The 20,418-nt window shown below is 41.7% G+C and overlaps 1 protein-coding gene and 1 long non-coding RNA gene across 2 annotated transcripts; one reads left to right on the top strand and one right to left on the bottom strand.

Annotated features, from left to right (window-relative positions):
- The first annotated feature begins 1,641 nt into the window (after positions 1-1,641).
- On the top strand, positions 1,642-4,598 carry LOC311118406 (rhomboid domain-containing protein 2-like). Its single transcript, XM_084193209.1, has 4 exons — positions 1,642-2,104; positions 2,679-3,083; positions 3,300-3,447; positions 3,695-4,598. Exons 1-4 carry the CDS (start codon positions 1,918-1,920, stop codon positions 4,182-4,184), a joined length of 1,230 nt encoding a protein of 409 aa, XP_084049335.1. The 5' UTR covers positions 1,642-1,917; the 3' UTR covers positions 4,185-4,598.
- Positions 4,599-5,755: 1,157 nt separating this feature from the next.
- On the bottom strand, positions 5,756-9,910 carry LOC311118403. The gene is made up of 2 exons (XR_014611806.1): positions 9,786-9,910; positions 5,756-8,289 (listed from the first exon to the last, which is right to left on the bottom strand). It is a non-coding gene; the product is annotated as an uncharacterized lncRNA (long non-coding RNA).
- Between the last annotated feature and the right edge of the window lie 10,508 nt (positions 9,911-20,418).

The raw sequence follows: 20,418 nt of genomic DNA, 5'->3' as shown, positions 1-20,418 counted from the left end.
TCTATCCATCAGCCGAGTCACCCTTCCAGACTGAGGAGACAGACAAAGGCATGTACTTAGGGCAGCCATAGAATACACTGGCATTGACTGTCAAGAAAATGTTGAATATTTAGGCAATCCAACATAGTTGTACAAGTAGTGAGTAATTTATGGGTAATTGAAAATGCAAGTGTATTGAAATGCAATAAATGCAACTCCCATAACATTAGGGATAGGGCTAAAGACTTTCCATACTGTAGGATTCTTTAGCATTTCTAATGAATGATTGTCAATTCAACCAAGCCAACCAAAATGGCCATATGAATCAACAGATTGATCTATCTGTTCTGTCTCTATGGGAACAGCAGAGATGTCTGACCTGGCTAAGAGGCTCTGGATTGATGTCCCATCCATCCCCAGATGTCTGTTCCTGCCCACAGCTCACAATGATTGGCTGTGAACAGTAAAGAAAAAATGTAACACTCTTTTGCTCATTTTGGCCTTGGAAATAACTTGGAAATAAATGATGTAGCTATCAATAAATAATTTAAGTAGCTACTGTTATGTGGTTGATTTGAATGTGACATACAGGCCTTTTGTGGATCTGAGGGGTCTGCACTGATGTAGACTGTCAAGACAATATTCCATTTCAAATGTGGTTAGATAAGGAGGGATATCTGCACTTGCTTTTACTGTGATAACTGCAGTTTGTACATGCAGCATAACTAATGTTTATGTGTTATTGTTTTCAGGTCAGATTTGACTTACAGGCCTTGGCCTTCTGCGCACTTTGCCGGTTGGCCACATCACAGAATCAGGGGTGTTCACCCTCACTGGATTCAACTGTCAACACAACACTCCATTTAAAAGGTGATAACAAAAACAGAAGATTTTTTAAATATATATATATATTTGATATTTACCACATAAGGGCGGCGCCTTAAAGCTCTTTTGATTCTCTCATCATTATGATTCATCTTGCTTTCTGAGGGATACATTTCCATCAATTGATTGGCACAAAACATATCCTGGCACATACACGCATAAACATGTCCCAAATGGCACCCCAGTGCCCATATATTGCACTTATTTTGACCTGAGCCCAATAGGCACAGGTCAAAAGTAGTACACTACAGGGTGCCATTTGGGACCAAAGAATGTAAGAGCCTACCAGACGTTCTAAATTCCAAGGACGGGTCTATCCAACCGTTTCCAATCGTAGTATTTATTCTCTGCACAGTGTCAGCTAGGGCAGACTATGCACCTGAAACAACCTGACTGAAGAAAGCGATTGTACTGATGATATCAAAGCTGAACACAGTTTATGTAGTGAATTTATGCTTGGTTACGTCACAATAGGTCACAGTTTTATGGGCGCGCATAATACGTCACAGGAAAGGCTTGTATGGGACTGGACTGGTGGTATCTCCCCCTGGTCGTAATTTATAACTGTCAAATAAAATCTATCTAGCTATCTAACTGAAATGGCTGTAGAGGACTCTTTGATCATCACATTTGAGGCACATGTCAGCAGGTGGCAGTGTCTTCAAATGCAGCACTTGATGATCTGAGCAACAGTTGAGCAACTTTGTGGTTGTGACGAATCCAAATGCGGAAGTCCAGTACATTTGTTTTTGCTTAGCAAGCTTGCCCGCCTATTTCTACAATTCATCTTCTTAAACTCTGATTTTAAACTTAACCACACTGCTAACCTTATGCCCAACCTTAAATTAAGACCAAAAAGCCTATTTTTGTTTTCATTAATTTTTACGATATAGCCTATTTGTACTTTGTGGCTGTGTTATCTAGTGGGAACCTCTAGCTAGCTAGCTACCTACAATCTGGCTAAAGTGTTGCGCAATATTGGAGGAAAAGTTGATTGATTATTGTGCTTGATTATCCAAGTACTAGTTTGACAAATATGCATTGGTCATCAAAATGATATCCCGAATAATTTTAAAACATATGGTTCAGAGGTTCAAGAGTTTTACTCCTGAGTTCAGGCTCACGAGTGGTATTGTTGCTGTCATTATAGTATCATTTGTTTTGTTTACTGTCACTACATATTTCGGTTTATCAGAGGATGTCTTCAGTCTTGGAACGACAGTTTTTGGCAATGGGCATGGTAAGTTAGCTAGGAGGGTCTGAGTGAATCAACAGTTATATATGCTCAGTAGCTACTTTGTATGAGAGTGTTGTAACGTTAGCTAGCTTGCTAGAATGGTGGTCCTCTGTAGCTCAGCTGGTAGAGCACGGCTCTTGTAACGCCAAGATAGTGGGTTCGATCCCCGGGACCACCCATACACAAAAATGTATGCACGCATGACTGTAAGTCGCTTTGGATAAAAGCGTCTGCTGAATGGCATATTATTATAATAATAATAATAATAATAATAATAATAATAATAATATGCCATTTAGCAGACGCTTTTATCCAAAGCGACTTACAGTCATGCGTGCATACATTTTTTTGTGTATGGGTGGTCCCGGGGATCGAACCAACTACCTTGGCGTTTCAAGCGCCGTGCTCTACCAGCTGAGCTACAGAGGACCACATTATTATTATTATTAAAACTTATAGCTAATGTAACAGATGGTGCCAGTAGGCTACAGCAGTAGGCTACAGCACAACACACCAGTGTAGCTTATGTCTGTCAACCCTATCATTTATGTTTTAATCCTTTCCTCTTCCTTTGCAGTGCACAAGCTCATCACATACTCCTTCCACCACAAGACAGTGACCCAGCTACTCCTCAGTATTGGGGTTCTGGTGCCCCTCTGTGGAGGCATTGAGAAGAGTGTGGGCACTGTTCGGTTCCTCCTCATGTTTCTGCTGCTCTCTATCAGCACAGGGGTGTTGTACACCATACTGGGTCTGCTACTGTTTGGTGCATCTGCCCAGAACCAGGTGGAGGGGTTCATTCCAGTGTCCCTCTCCCTTATGGGTATGGCCACAGTGCACTCCCGTATGGTTAAGGGCTTTCTTTTCGGGGTCACTGTACCCATGTTAGCCCTGCCCTGGCTGTTTCTGTTCATCATAACACTTTTGGTCCCACACACTGTCTTCCTTTGCAATGCCATCGCCATCATCGCAGGGGGGATCTGTATCCTTACTCCAACCTCATTGTGGTTCAAAATAACTGATACACTCCTCTGCAGTATGTCACAGCTTTATAAGTGTGCTTAGTAGTGTAGTTAAGTGGTAATAGGTTATAGGTGTTGTATATGAATCCTGCTGCTGAACATTATGGCATGTTTGTTTAGAAAAAATATTGCATCACTGCGTCACACATTCTCCTTAACTTGCACTGGTGAAACAGACGGAAAGGGCTGGCTCTCACTTCTGGACATGTCCGATGCCAGGGCATCAGTGCTGGACAAGAAGATGCCTTTCAGGCTGCTGAGGAACATTGGTGTCCTGTATGTCCCTGCATCAACAGAGGAGAGAAGGAAGACGGTCCACCCACCGTGAGTACTAAGAAAGCACCAGACATATCATTTATCAGACAAGACAAGAGGTCATTAAATAACAATTGCTGTGTGCAAGCCAGAGCACATAATGTACTACAGTATAATGAGGTGCAGTTATAATTGATGATCCTCAGCTGTAATTGAATACTGTACAATAGGCACCTAGTGGTCCCCCATGATTAGATAGAGAATTACTGGTATAGATAGGCTCTCTGAATTCTGTCCACGTTCTCATTGATTGCAGAATGATTCCAACCCCAGGCTCCTACCCAGTCCAAGCCTACGCTCCAGTGTCCTTTACCTCCAACCTACAGGCTACCGAGACCACACCAAAGACATTTGAAGGCTGGGCCCACTCCTACTATACACAGGGGAGCCCTGTTCAGCTCTCAGGTTATTACGGACACAACCATGGATATGGCCTCAAGCATAGCTTTGGGCCAAGTCACGGACATAGTCACGAACATGGACACAGCTGCAGCCACAGCCAAGGTTATGGACATAGTCACGAACACAGCTTCGGCCATGGACTCAGTCATGGGCATGCATCTGCCTCTCAAACCAGCAGTCACTGGGCTCCAGTGGCTCAACATCCACATTCTCAACATTCCCACCTCAGTCCACTGTCTGTGTCTGTCAGTGCCCCCCAGAGTTTCACAGCAAAGATGCCGGAGTCACTGCCAGAATCTGTGATGGTTCACCCAGGAGCACCTGTGTCTTCACTGACAGATTGATGACTTCAATCCGTAACGGCAAAACTCGCTATAGCTCGATTGAAATGTAAAGGCAATGTTCGCGAAGACCGGAAATTACATTTACATTTCAAGCGTGCTATTTTCAGCAATCACAATCCTTGTAAAAACGTCAACTCTTGGTATAACTAATAACATTAAAAAAATACAAATGTCAGTGTGGTTATAAGCCGCTATAGCTCTGAACTACGGCGATACGGATTTAATCGAGCCCATAGTTGTCATTCAATGTGTTTTCTGTCTCATGTTATACATTGAGATGTAATATGCTTGGACAAGTGTTTTGAGGCAGTACTTGAAGGTCCACTTTTTCTTCACTGATGTTTTTGGTTTTAATATACAAGCAGGCTCTGAATGTTCAAGGTCAAATCAATGCAATAAAGGGTTTGCTTGTCAGTTGATTGTAAGACCACTCCTTTTGGCTTGTGTGTTTTGTACTTTGTGTTTTTTTACACATACGGTAGACAAATCTCTTGGTACTCTTGATTTATACAACCTAGATTAAAACAACGTTTTTCAAAACCCTTAGTAAACCAGAACAGTTTTTAGTTCAAACTAAACATTTTTATCACACTAATGTATTATCAGTTTTTCCCCCTTAACTACACTTAACAAAATATAAATGCAACATGTAAAGTGTTGGTCCCATGTTTCATGAGCTGAAATAAAAGATCCCAGAAATTTTCCAAACGTACAAAAAGCTTCTTTCTCTAATTTTGTATACAAATTTGTTTAAATCTCTGTTAGTGAGCATTTGTCCTTTGCCAAGATAATCCATCCACCTGACAGGTGTAGCATATCAAGAAGCTGATTTAACAGCTTGATCATTACACAGGTGCTTCTTGTGCTGGGGACAATAAAAGAGCCACTCTAAAATGTGCAGTTTTGTCACACAACACAATGCTACATATGTCTCAAGTTTTGAGGAAGCGTGCAATTGGCATGCTGACTGCAGAAATGTCCACCAGAGATGTTGCGAGAGAATTTAAAATTCATTTCTGTACCATAAGCAGACTCCAACGTCGTTTTAGAGAATTTGGCAGTACGTCCAACCGGCCTCACAACCGCAGACCACGTGTAACCACGCCACCCCAGGACCAGCAGAGTGCCCAATGGTGGCGGTGGGGTTATGATATGGGCAAGCAATGAACAGCAACTTCGCACAGCTGTTGAAGAGTGACACAACATTCCACAGGCCACAATCAACAGCCTGATACACTCAATGCGAAGGATATGTGTCGTGCTGCTTGAGGGAAATGGTGGTCACACCAGATACTGTTTGGTTTTCTGATCCACGCACCTACCTTTCTTTTAAGGTATCTGTGTTCTTAGAATAAAATACAAAATAGCATCCACTCACCACTAAATTAGATCCATTACATTCAGTTTGTTTTGCAATGCATCGTTCAAAAATTTTGGAAATTCAGAAGCAGGGGACAAGTGGGTGAGGTGATCAAGAGTGTGGGCTACAAGGGCAGATTACGATGTAATCTTTGGAAAATTAACTAGTCGTGCACAGTAAAGAGAAGCCATAAATGACAACCAAGACTAAATAAAGCAAATCAATGATCTCCATTTATTATTTCTTTACAAATGCATGCTTTAAAGTTACTGTTTATATACAAATAGCTATTTTGCATATAAAACTGGATCAAGTGGTAAGAGTCATGTAACACAGGTCAATTTTAAAAAGGCACATTTCTTATTTAAATGACAACATGTACCATACCATATTTGATTCTGTATCACTACAATAGTTGAGGGTTTCTCTATTAAAAGAAACACAAAATGACGTGCTAAAATGATAGACTGCTGAACATCACCCGTATATCATCCACTTGATTCTATTTCATACGGTTACAGAACCTCAGAAAATTGAAGTAAATATTTTGTATTTAGGCTTTCAACCATCAGCATAAGAAAATAAAACTAGATAAAGTTCTTACATATACATATCCCAGAATTAGTGATTATCAGAACACACATAAATGACAGTTAATAGATGTATTCATGTTGTACTGCAAGTGCACATACAATACAACACATATTGCATTGCCTAAATGCCGTGGTAGTGTCCAGCTAAACATAACTAGTCGGTACTAAGCCTTACAGTGGGAGAGCATGAGAAAAAAACACCTGGGCATTTTTACAGTAAACCACCATTTAATCTACAACCTTTTCGTTTAATGAACCGATGAAGAACAAGGCTCAATGACTAAACAGTTACTGCAATTTAAATGTAGGAATTGTACAGTACATGGTACAATATGAATGTGCTACTAGTATGCATATTTGACTAATCTTGCACTGCTCTCTGTATTTACACAACCTTCGTGCATCTGAATAGGCAGCCATGTTGAACTTGTAAATACATTTAAAGATGCAAATATAGAATGCTTTCAATGCCGTAGACATTTCAGGAGTTAATTTACAATATATTACTTTTTTTATCGCCTTGTGGGGATCTTCACAGCATGATAAACGTCCAGAGGCAATATTTCATATCATAATCACCTCTGTTTGCGCCTAGTTTCACTTACAAAAACGATGTGTAACATTCAATGTATAATATCTCCAATTTTTCTAATCTGATGGGAAACAATGAAGGTCTGCACTCTATTTTATAAAAAAATCTATTGGTTTATTCCAAAATGTTCCATAACCTTAAAAGGAGCGCGTGGACCAAATCTACACTGAACAAAAATATAAACGCAACATGCAACTATTTCAAAGATTTTACTGAGTTACAGTTCATATAAGGAAATCAGTCAATTGAAATGAATAAATTAGGCCCTAATCTATGGATTTCACATGACTGGGAATTCAGATATGGAACACGCTGTCGTACACGTCAATCCAGAGCATCCCAAACATGCTCAATCAGTGACATGTCTGGTGAGTATGCAGGCCATGGAAGAACTGGGACATTTTCAGCTTCCAGAAATTGTGAACAGATCCTTGTGACATGGGGCCGTGCATTATTGTGCTGAAACGTGAGGTGATGGTGGCGGATGAATGGCACGACAATGGGCCTCAGGATCTCGTCACGGTATCTCTGTGCATTCAAATTGCCATCGATTTAAAATGCAATTGTGTTCATTGTCCGTAGCTTATGCCTGTCCATACCATAACCCCACCACCACGGGGCACTCTGTCCACAATGTTGACATCAGCAAACCGCTCGCCCACATGGCGCCATACACGCTGACTTCTACCTGGTACAGTTGAAACCGGGATTCATCCGTGAAGAGCACACTTCTCCAGCATGCCAGTTGCTATCGAAGGTGAGCATTTGCCCACAGAAGTCAGTTACGACGCCAAACTGCAGTCAGGTCAAGACCCTGGTGAGGACGACGAGCATGCAGATTAGCTTCCCTGAGACGGTTACTGACAGTTTGTGCAGAAATTATTCTGTTGTGCAAACCCACAGATTCATCAGCTGTCCGGGTGGTTGGTCTCAGACGATCCCACAGGTGAAGGAGCCGGATGTGGAGGTCCTGGGCTGGCGTGGTTACACGTGCACAAAATTTGAGAGAAATAAGCTTTTTGTGTGGATGGAAAATGTCTGGGATCTTTTATTTCAGCTCATGAAACATGGGACCAACACTTTACATGTTGCGTTTATATTTTGTTCAGTGTACATGAAAGGCCTGGGGGTTAGGGGTCGATTTGGAGTATGAGCCCATTCCCAACCAATCTTGAATGAATTGCACTACCTCTCAGCACGAGTCTCTACAAAATGCTGTCAGTAAGATTACACAACAAGACAATAAGTACAACAAACATTCATTCATACGTCTTTCCATTTAGTGATTATGTGCTGACACGTTACCTCCAAAAACAGTTTAAAACTGTTTTCCGTTACCACTCACCCTCCACCCGAAAGAAATAGGTTAACATATGGGGTTGTGAGGGTGTGCTGTAACGTTAACTTAATCTTCCTTAGCTCCACACGTCCTGAGAGTAGCGGCCCTTGGTCATCAGCTTCTTGATGTAAGCCACAGCCTGTGTGTGTGTGAGACCTCCCACCTCCTCAACGATGTCATAGAAGGAATTCTGCACATCCCGCGCCATGTTCCGAGCATTCCTAGGAAAAGACAAGTGGCAGCCATATTTACAGTAGGCACACAATAATGATGGATTTTCTCTTTCAAAAAACCCTCAAAGCTTGTACATGTACTGTGCCTTCAGGAAGTATTCACACCCACATTTTGTTGTGTTACAGCCTGAATTTAAAATGGAATAAATTGAGATTTTCTGTCACTGACCTACACACAACACCCCATAATGTCAAAGTGGAATTATGTTTTTAGAAATGTTTAGAAAGCTATAAAAAATGAAAAGCTGAAATGTCTTGAGTCAATATGTATTCAACCCATTTGTTATGGCAAGCCTAAATAAGTTCAGGAGTAAAAATATGCTTAACAACTCACATAATAAGTTGCAATAATAGTGTTTGACATGATTTTTGAATGAACACGGCCCTCCCCCTTCCTACTGCTCATTCAGTAACAACCTGCCTGCTCACTGCCTGGTAGTCAGCAGCAGGTCACAGTGAAAAATATGTTTTGTTTGAAGAAATGCCATGTTTACCCCCCGCGACATCGTTTTCAAAGTAGCCCAAATGTTAGCAAAACTGCGGACATGGCAACCCTGCACTGAAGCATCTGCTCGTTGCATGGTAACAATAGTCTCTCTGCCTGGTTGGGTTTCTGGTGAGCAAACCAACTATTTTGTGCACTACTGCCACCTACAGTGGGATCCAGTGCAGGACAGCAGAATATAAAACACCCACTGGTACATAACATGTCATGTAATGTCACTACAATAATTGTTCCCTTGCTGTAATTAATGAAGAACAAAAAAACAGTCTGACACAAATAATTGCAATTTCAAAAGCTTTATTGAAAATGCATATTTCAAACATTTTTTGTAGTTTTTTTATTTTAAAGAATAGTGCATGTCTCAAAATATTAGAACGAGACCAATATGTGTATTTTTCTAAACATAGTTCCTGTGTCTGAAATTAAGTTTCTGTGTGTATTGGAGGAGTAAGCAATACTCAAAATATCTGTGTATGTGTGTGTTGTAGTAGTAGATGGCCATTATTTATTCAAACATCTAAGTTTGGGCAGCAGCCACTGGAGAAACCTGTCAATCAAACAGGACAATAAATAGTAGTTTTCACTTACACATCAGATAGCTGCTCTTTCTCTGCTACCTCATTCTATTTCTATAATTCTCTACCTCATTCTATTTCTATAAATCTCAAAAATGCCCTTGTTATGTTCTACTTCTCCTTCTTCTATTTCCTCACCTCTTCCTCAGACTCTTATTTTCCTCTTTCTTGTCCTCCTTACTTTCTCCAACATTTTCCACCTGCTTCATGTTACTAGCCTGCTCTTGCTTCACTCGCTTTTTTGCCTTGCCCTTTTTCCTTTTGACCTTCCCTTCCTGAATATTTTGGACAAGGAGATAAAGTAATATAAGCTTATGGCTATTTTCTACTCTTGAGCTACGATATCTAGAGTTATGATATACTGTAGGACATATGGCCAATATCCCCTTCCTGTTTCCTCTCACCTGTGGGTACACTCCTGTCATTTTCTGCGCCATTTCCTGGAGCAGCTTCCTGCTGTTCTCACTCAGGTTGGTGATGGGGGCCAGGCGAGGGCTTCCTGTATTGGTGATGGGGGCCAGGCAAGGGCTTTCTGTATTTCCTCTCACCTGTGGGGCCACTCCTGACATTTTCTGGAGCAGCTTCCTACCGTTCTCGCTCAGGTTGGTGATTGGGGCCAGGCGAGGGCTGTGGTGGTATGGTAAGTACTCCACAGCAGGCGGAGCAACAATGACAGGGACAGGGCTGGGAGGAGTCAGAGGCTTTGGGACATCCTCTGGAGAGGGCAGGGCCCGTAGGGCTTCAGCCAGGGTCCAGGGTGCTGAGGTCACAAGAGGAGAAAGGCAAGTCTGGCCAGGCACAGGACCAGAGACTTTCCCTGGGCTCTGTAATACCAGAAACAACAAACAAACTGTCAGGACAGTGCTATGTTATACACAATCTCTAGATATACTGTATAACTAATCTATAAATACATTAGATACATGACTACACTCAATAAGTAAGAGTAACTTACAAAGCGCTGGACTTCATACTTCTTTGCTATGCTGGTCTTCATTTCTGCCATGCTCTCTACCATTTCGGCCATCTCTCCAGTGCATTTCTTGAAAGCCACTTTCAACCTTTCCAAGTCATTCAGCCAACTGTCCAGGTCTACTGCCTCAAGATCTCATTTTGCTGCAGTTTCTCTTCATCACTTGGATCAGTGCCCTCAACTCCTCGCCCCTCCTCCCATTGTCTTCCCTATTCACATCTTCATCCCTCAGTCTTTCATCCTTCCTCCTCCCCATCCACTTCTCAATCCAGGCTCTGAAGCATCCCTCATTCTTCTTCTGCCTCTCTTGGTTGATGTCCAGACCGTCATTGACCGTCTTCAGGCCTTCCTCCAGGTCAAGCTCTATGGAGGCCAGGTTTTCTTTAATTCTCCTCAGGCTCTCCTCATTGGTGTTGGTCCACTGTGTCTTCTTGTCCAGCTGCTGCCTGCAGGGCCGGACAGAAGGGACCACCTCCATCTGGCGTGACACCTTCTTCAGGGCACTCACAGAGGCAGGGAGAGGGATGTTGGGTTTGGCCACAATAATATGTACAGACATCGGGTCAAACAATTGAGATGTGACACACACTAGTGATGCGCGGGTTGACTCATAACCAGAAGTCCTGCGGTTATATCCACAGGGCGGGGGATTTAGGGTCATGAAATATTGTTGAATAAACAGAAAACAATACATTAAAAAATCCATAAATGTATAATTATTGTGCAAGTTATATCTATAGGCTATTTGGCATTAGTGTGTAAGCCTAAACTTTAGGGCATAACTTGACGCGCGCCAGATAGACTACACACCAATCACCAAACGCTTTAATTCAATAAGAGAAAAGCTACTAAATGGAAAGTTGAAAATAAAGAAGGGACGGCCAGAAAAGTAATGTTTGGAAAATATTTGGTGAAGTGTTAAAAGAGGATGATGGCAGTGCCTATGTTATGTTTGATGATTGTGAGGCACTATAGAAATTCGACAGTCACAAGAGGGGGATTCAAATAGGCCTATGGCACGTCAAGGGAACAAACAGCCTACTGTTCAGATGAGTTAGATGGAAACTGAAATCTGGACACTGACTGTAGATCTTTAACCTCTCACAGTCTTAATATTAACTCCTGCAGAATTAAGCATTTCTTGCAGTAAAATGATAGGCTACACCAAATGTAGGCTTTATTTTGACTCGGGAACAGCAGTGGAGAAATATGATTTCTTTCAGCATCTTGAGGGAATGCAAATGCGCAGCTAGGGACTGCTTTATCAGCATCATAAAAGCTGATAATATTTCAACCACATAAAATGTGCATCCAAGCCAAACTGAAATCTTATCAGAAACATGTCTGGTCGTTTTCAACCCGTCAAACTGATGTCATTTGGAAATTTTGCACAGAAAATGTTTCCCTTTTGATCTTAAGTTATTGCATTTTCTTCTTGATCCCTAAAAGTTTTTGGTTTATTTAGTCTTCTATCTAATTATAGACAAGTTGACTAACAAATAGCCTACCAAAATGTTGGAAATTATAAGCAGAAACATATCCAAACTAGGCACAAAAAAATCCTGCACCCCCTGCTAAGAAATCGTTCTGACGGTGTTCTATATTTGCGGGTTAGGGTCAGGTGCGGGCCTCAGATTTTCACTTTATCACATATAGTCGGGCGGTTGCGGATGGGTTATTAGCAATTGCGGGTGGGTTCGGTTGAACAAACAGCTGACCCGCGCACCACTAACACACACACACACACACACACACACGTAAGAGCCTACCAGTCGAGGGTCCTTCAGTGAAGCCCCTTTTCTCAGTGGTTCCTTTGAAGGCCCTGGACTGTCCTCAGCAGAGGCATCATTGCCATTATCACACTGTGTGTCAGAGAGCTAGTTGGTCATAGTCCATTCTCCACATTCAGTCAAAGAGTTACTCAAATACATGCTGCAGAACATACCAGAAAGTCTGACTCATCGAAGGAGTGGAGAGAAAGATCGTCGTCCTCTACTATATCCCTCACTTTAAGCCTTGTCACCTTTCCATCCTCCTCATCCTTCACTTTCAGCAGTGGTGTCCTCCTTTCATGATCCTCATCATCAGACTGGGTATCAGAGTCAACTAGTCAGAGACTATTCTCCTTACAGTGATGTCACTCAACAAAGACATGGTGTACAACTGTCTTACCTCAGATTCACAGTCAGTGAAGGAGTAGATAGAGATGTCATCAGAGTTGGAGGATGAGATCACCCCATCATCATTTCTATCCATCAGCCGAGTCACCCTTCCAGACTGAGGAGACAGACAAAGGCATGTACTTAGGGCAGCCATAGAATACACTGGCATTGACTGTCAAGAAAATGTTGAATATTTAGGCAATCCAACATAGTTGTACAAGTAGTGAGTAATTTATGGGTAATTGAAAATGCAAGTGTATTGAAATGCAATAAATGCAACTCCCATAACATTAGGGATGGGGCTAAAGACTTTCCATACTGTAGGATTCTTTAGCATTTCTCTGTTCAAATATTTTTTTATTGAACACACACAAGAATGGTGTATAGGTATGAAAGACATGTGTACAGTTCTTATCTAAACATAAGAGAACAGACATGAACAACAAGACCCAGAGTTCTGGACACAAAACAAATATTACAAAACACGACATACAGAACAGGGACAGGTAGAAAGAAAAAGGGTATATGTAACCCCCCCCACTTATCCCCCCCTATTCCACCCTATTCCCCTCCCGACTGCTCGAGTGTCAGGGCCAGCACACGCTGCCCAAAGGTAGATTACAATATGACAATTGAGAGTGCGTTAAAAAGTACAAATTCACAGCACCGACTGGTCCAGGTAAGAGAGGAAAGGCTGCCAGATTTGATCAAATGTTGATAATTTATTGTTCAGAATATATCTAATTCTTTCTAAGTGTACAGTTTTTGCCACTTCGCTGAGCCATAATTTGGTAGAGGGCGCTTCCCTCCTTTTCCAAAACAACAAGATTAATTTTTTTGCCGAAATGAGACTGTAAGAGATGAGTTGTTTTTGGGAGTTGGTTAATCCGTTTAGGGAATCGGACACTCCCAGGATTATCAGAAGCGGGTCTGGGTCTATTGAAGTCTCCAGAACTTCAGAGAGGACCCCAAATATTCCACACCAATAACCATACAGACTAGAGCATAGGGCAAAGCAGTGGAGTAGTGGACCCTGCTCAGCCTGACATTTATCACACATAGGGGATGTATCAGGAAATATCCTATGCAGTTTAGTTTTGGAGTAGTGTAATCTGTGTAATACCTTAAATTGTATGAGACGATGTCTGGAGTTAATGGAGCAGGTGTGGATATACTCCAAGCTATCCTCCCAGTCTGCCACCGAAATATCAGTCCCTAGTTCTTCCTCCCATTTTGCCTTAATGGCATCTGTAGAGGGTGCGCTAACAGATTGAAAAGCGTCATATAGACGAGATATCAGTTTGTCTGAGGTGGGGCATATTTTTATGCATCCGTCAAACATGGAAGGTTTAGCATTCTCAAATGTTGGGAGGTGTTTTCTAACATAGTCTCTAATTTGTAGGTATCTGAAAAAGTTACTTCTGGGAAGGTTATAAGTTTCCCTCAGCGCTTCAAAGGAAGCAAAGGTCCCTCCTATATATAAATCCCCTATGGTACTTATCCCCAACTCTCCCCATCGCTCAAAGGTGTTATCAAGGTTAGAGGGGGCAAAGGAGGGATTCCTGGCAACAGGGAGCATGAATGATATTGGTCTAAGCTCAAAGTGGACTTTAATTTGCTTCCAGATTCGGACTGTGCTATGTATAATAGGATTGTTATGGTAAAGTGACATCTCCAGATTAACAGGTGACAAAATCACGGCACCAATAGAGAAGGGGTGACACTCCTCCCGCTCCATGCTAAGCCAGCTGGATGGCGGGGTTGCGTCATCCAGCAAAAACGTAACAGCGCGGAGGTTAGCGGCCCAATAGTAAAATATAAAATTTGGGAGAGACAATCCTCCTTCCATCTTGGATTTACATAGGTGTTTTATACCTATCCTGTGTGTTTTATAATCCCAGATGAAAGGATTGATAATAGAGTCCAGTTGTTTATGAAATGATTTAGGTATGAATACTGGGATGTTCTGGTATAGGTAGAGCAGTTGTGGGAGGAAGACCATTTTAATGGCATTAATTCTTCCGAGCAGAGAAATTGGGAGTTCTCCAAAACTGTTTGTTTGCCTTGAGATTTTGCATCAGAGAAGGGAAATTCTCTTTAAATAGTAAGGAGTATTGTTTGGTAACTACAATTCCAAGGTAGATACATTTTTCTGAAGATAACTTAACTGGAAGATGTTCTAGCCAGGAGGTGTTTTGCAACCGTATGGGCATTAATTCCCTCTTGTTCCAATTTATTCTATATCCCGAGAAGGTACCAAACAAATTAATCACCTCAAGAATAGCTGGAATACTAGCGTGGGGTTCTGTTACATAGAGGAGAATATCATCTGCGTATAGGGAAATCTTATTTAGAGTATCTTTAGTATTATAGCCGTGTATTGCTGAATGAGATCTGATCGCTTGAGCGAGAGGTTCAATAATTAGGGCGAAGAGCATAGGCGACAGCGCACAACCCTACCTTGTCCCTCTGTGGAGGTTAAATCGGGGCGACATTGATTGGTTAGTGAGTATTCTCGCACAGGGGTTCCTATATAAAAGCTGGATCCAATTTATGAACCCATCTCCAATATTAAATTTCTGTAGGACCTTGAATAGATAGGGCCACTCAACTTGGTCAAAGGCCTTTTCGGCGTCAAGAGATATAACGGCAAGGTCCACGTTAGGTAACCTCTGAGAATACATAATGTGAAGAGGCGCCTGAGATTGAAGAATGAGTTTCTATTAGGGATAAAGCCGGTCTGGTCCGAATGGACCAATTTGCCAATTAAAGTGCTAAGCCTGTTAGCCAGAGTTTTTGCTAAAATCTTTTGGTCTGTATTAAGGAGGGATATTGGTCTGTATGACCCTACCTCTTCCGGATCTTTACCCTTCTTATGTATAACTGTAATAAACGCCTCATCCAAAGTAGATGGGAGAGCTCCATCCTCATTGGCCCGAACCAACATTTTGTGCAGGTAGGGAGATAGCATGTTGCTGAATGTTTTATAGAATTCACCAGGGTATCCATCTGGGCCCGGGGTCTTGCCACTCTTTAGAGATTTAATTGTTTCTCTAATTTCTTCAAGAGATATTTCCTTATTCAGGAAGTTAGAGTCTTCCTGGTTCAGGGCAGGAAGATTACAGTCCTCCAAAAAGTTATGCATAATTAAGGGATTAGGATCCGCTTTAGATGTATATAGAGTCTCATAAAACTGACGGAATCTGTCATTGATGTCTTTGGGGGAGGAGAGTAATTCCCCAGATGCAGATTTAACTTTGTGAATCATTCGGTCACTCACGTTTTTTCGAAGTTGTCTGGCGAGTAATTTGTGTGGTTTGTCACCAAACTCAAAATATTTTTGCTTGGCATAGAGAAAAGATTTAGCAATTTTAGCCGAGAGGATCTGATTGTATTAAAATTTTAAAGACATAATTTGTTTATGTTTCTCCATAGATGGATGTCTAGCATTCTCCCTATCCAGTAAGTGAATTTGTCCCTCCAGTTCTACCAATTTTTTTCTGTTTTGCCTACTGGCAGTCTGAAAGGAGATGATACAGCCTCTCAAATAAGCCTTCAGCGTTTCCCACAATAATGCTGGGGAAGTCTCTGTGTTGTCGTTGGTATCAAAGAAAAATGTAATTTGGTCTTTAAGATGTTCACAGAATGTTGGTTCTGTGAGGAGCTGAGGATTCAACCTCCAGACCCTCTCGTTTGGTACGATGTCACCCAATCTCAGGGAGAAGATGAGTGGACTGTGGTCAGAGATTATAATATCATGATATCTCACATTACAGGTATAGGGGAGTAGTTTAGCATCAACCAAAAAGTAGTCAATTCGAGTATATACATTGTGAACATGAGAGTAAAAGGAGTATTCCCTACCCGTAGGATTAGAGATCCTCCATATATCAAATAAGTTAGAATTTTTTATGTAGGTATTCAAGAATTCGCTTGAATAGGAGGTAGGGGTTCGCCGGGTAGAGGATCTATCCAAATATTGGTCTAGTACACAGTTAAGGTCCCCTCCAATGACCAGATTAGTATGGGAGATATCTGGAATCAGGGCAAGGACTCTTTTGAAAAAAGAGGGGTTATCAATGTTTGGCCCATAGATATTTAGTAGAGTTACAGAAGTAGAATGGATCTCTCCTATTACGATCACATAACGACCCTCTTTATCCACAATAGTGGTTTTATGTAGAAAGGGAATTCCTTTCCGTACCAGAATCGCTGTGCCTCTCGTTTTGGCAGAGAAGTTAGAGTGATACACTTGTCCCACCCACTTACATTTAAGTCTGTTATGAGATTTGTTTTTCAGATGGGTTTCTTGCAAAAATATAATATCAGACGAAAGTGCTTTCAAGTGGGCTAGGACCCTGCCTCTCTTAATTGGTTCGTTTAAACCCTTGACATTCCAGGAAGTGAATGTAAGTCCCGCCCTCCTCTCATTTGTAGTTCCTATGGTGGCCTGCATAACATGTAACTCACTAAAAAGGTAAGAAAGCGCACCAAACCATCACGATCAGCATATGTAGCACCTACACCCGAGCAGTATCCAACCCACCCCTCCCCCCCCGCAAGCACCTTTACTCTCCACCCTGTTCCCCTACTTTCCCCAACCTTTACCCCCCCCCCCATCAACCCACATTTAACAGGCATACACACATAGGACAGAAATAAATATGAAAATAAAAATAACAAACACATTGTCTGGCCGATGCCAAAAAAGCACGGCGCGCCCTCGAACAAGAGGTAAAACACAAATAAAATCCCAACTATGCGCTCACCTCTCGCTATCCTAGAACTTCTACTAACATATGAACTGAGGAGGCTCCCGCACTTAAAGTGTTCAATTAGCATCTAATAAACCTAAACAGAATAAGTTGCAACTTAAACATATTGCGCACTTAAGGTTAATCTTGGGTCAATCCCTGAGATAAGCAAGATGTATCATCACAAGATTCTATTGCTAAGCAATACCGGTCTAAACATAAACCATCAGTAACCGACATAGACAGCAGGACAGTTACATATTGTGGGTTAGGAGAAGGGAACAAGGATTTTGATAAATTGAACGTACCCCCCAATCAAAAAAATAACAAAGTAAATAAAAATGTAAAAAAATTAAAAAATGTAAAAATAATAATAATAATATACATTATTTTCAAATAATTTAAAAAAAATAGTGATTTATATATACATATGTGCACACATACACATCCACACACACATACATGTGCATACCTACATACATACACACACACACATACGTATATATATATATATATACGCACACACACACACATATACACACGTATACACGCACACATACATACACACACCCCAAAAAATATATACATATAAAATAAATATTCTTAAATATATACAGATACATACACACGCATACACACATACATCCATACACACACATCTACATACACAAACATGCATACCCCAGAATAATAATCTATACAAATTTAAAATATACACATACATAATACTAAAATGCTAAGAGAAAATAATAATAAAGTACAAATAATTATTATTATATGTACGCACAGGAATAATGTAAGAATTGAAAAATAAATAACGAAACAAAACAAAAATGGGGGAATATAAGTATATCCATCCGAAAGTGTCAATGATCCGACCTGGAAGGCCTCCCAAACAGGCATCGCTCTAAACCCAGTCGGAATGAAAGTGAAATTAACGTTAAGTGAGAGCTCTGACCGCCCTCCATTGGTCAGCTCATCGTATTACATGTTCGGTAGCCCTTGCTGAGACCGTTTAATACGGTTTCACCCGTTATGGTATGGTATGGTATGGATTCGAGTCCGTGAGCAGACCTTAACACACAATGACAAGGCACTCTAACCTGTACGGGGGATTGGTGTATATTCCCGGACAAACTTCTCTGCGTCCAGAACCGAGGAGAGCCAGATCTTCTCCCCGGAAGGCGGGGTAATTCTTAGTCTTGCAGGGAAGAGCAAGGCTGGGTGAAGATGGAGTTTGTAGAGTTTGGTCATGACATCTCTGTAGCCAGCGCGGTGCTTTGCCACATCGGGCGCATAGTCCTCATAGACACGAAAGGGGTGCCCTTTATGTAACAGGTTACCCCTCATTCGAGCCTCGCGCAGGATAAGATCCTTGGTCTTGAAACTGTGACAACAGATGATTACTGGGCGAGGACGCTGGCCCGGTCCAGGCACTGGGACAAGGGCGCGATGTGCACGGTCCACTAGGGGATCCGACGCCAAAACATCCGGTCCCATTGCATCCTTCAGTAGCTTGGCGAAGAAGTCGGTGGGGCGAGAGCCCGCCTCCACCCCTTCTGCCAGACCCACAACGCAAAGGTTATGCCGCCTGGATCTGCCCTCCAGGTCGACCACTTTCACAGAAAGCCTCTGCACATTATCCTGCAATGACGTGCATAGCATCTCTAACTCGTCGATCCTACCAGCGTTGAATTCAGAAGCTTTCTCAAGGTCCACAATACTCTGGCCCTGCGAAGCGACCGTTCGAATGGTGCTCTCGATTTTAGTGTCCAGTTCAGCAATAGTAGCCTTAAGATCCTCCGCTATAGCAACACGTAGTTCTCCCAAAGCCCGGGTAAGTTCTGTAAGTGTCACGTTGTTACCTGTGCCTTCCGCCATGTTTGTCTCGTTGTTTGGTGGGGTGTAGACCTCTGATGTGGATTTATTGTCCTTTGGTCGCTTATTACTAGGCATTTTCACATAGAAAGTTACAATATTGTATTAGTAAGAAAAGTTTGTTGTAACAAGTGCAATAAAGTAAGTTAGGTTAGATTATTTCGCAAAAAAGTTGCGGGAGCCTCTCACACACAGCCGTTCACTCCAACATGCTAGCTCCGCCCCATTCTTTAGCATTTCTAATGAATGATTGTCAATTCAACCAAGCCAACCAAAATGGCCATATGAATCAACAGATTGATCTATCTGTTCTGTCTCTATGGGAACAGCAGAGATGTCTGACCTGGCTAAGAGGCTCTGGATTGATGTCCCATCCATCCCCAGATGTCTGTTCCTGCCCACAGCTCACAATGATTGGCTGTGAACAGTAAAGAAAAAATGTAACACTCTTTTGCTCATTTTGGCCTTGGAAATAACTTGGAAATAAATGATGTAGCTATCAATAAATAATTTAAGTAGCTACTGTTATGTGGTTGATTTGAATGTGACATACAGGCCTTTTGTGGATCTGAGGGGTCTGCACTGAAGTAGACTGTCAAGACAATATTCCATTTCAAATGTGGTTAGATAAGGAGGGATATCTGCACTTGCTTTTATTGTGATAACTGCAGTTTGTACATGCAGCATAACTAATGTTTATGTGTTATTGTTTTCAGGTCAGATTTGACTTACAGGCCTTGGCCTTCTGCGCACTTTGCCGGTTGGCCACATCACAGAATCAGGGGTGTTCACCCTCACTGGATTCAACTGTCAACACAACACTCCATTTAAAAGGTGATAACAAAAACAGAAGATTTTTAAAATATATATATATATATTTGATATTTAACACATAAGGGCGGCGCCTTAAAGCTCTTTTGATTCACTCATCATTACGATTCATCTTGCTTTCTGAGGGATACATTTCCATCAATTGATTGGCACAAAACATATCCTGGCACACACACGCATAAAGGGCATGTCCCAAATGGCACCCCAGTGCCCATATATTGCACTTATTTTGACCTGAGTCCAATGGGCACAGTAATAGTAATAGGCAATAGTATTTATTCTCTGCACAGTGTCAGCTAGGGCAGACTATGCACCTGAAACAACCTGACTGAAGAAAGCGATTGTACTGATTGTATCAAAGCTGAACACAGTTTATGTAGTGAATTTATGCTTGGTTACGTCACAATAGGTCACAGTTTTATGGCCGCGCATAATACGT

The sequence above is a fragment of the Coregonus lavaretus genome (assembly GCF_964263955.1).
Source record: "Coregonus lavaretus genome assembly, contig: HAP1_SCAFFOLD_1253, whole genome shotgun sequence".
NCBI lineage: Eukaryota > Metazoa > Chordata > Actinopteri > Salmoniformes > Salmonidae > Coregonus > Coregonus lavaretus.
Note: the sequence above shows the minus strand (reverse complement) of the source record. Positions and strands in the feature narration are given on the sequence as shown.

What these genes read in the sequence shown, in the direction of transcription:
- LOC311118406 (XM_084193209.1), top strand. Translation starts at nt 1,918, where the DNA reads ATGATATCCCGAATAATTTTAAAACATATGGTTCAGAGGTTCAAGAGT. An exon ending in CATCATCGCAGGGGGGATCT is followed by an intron (nt 3,084 to 3,299) that starts GTATCCTTACTC and finishes CTGGTGAAACAG; the next exon opens with ACGGAAAGGGCTGGCTCTCA. An exon ending in AGGAAGACGGTCCACCCACC is followed by an intron (nt 3,448 to 3,694) that starts GTGAGTACTAAG and finishes CATTGATTGCAG; the next exon opens with AATGATTCCAACCCCAGGCT.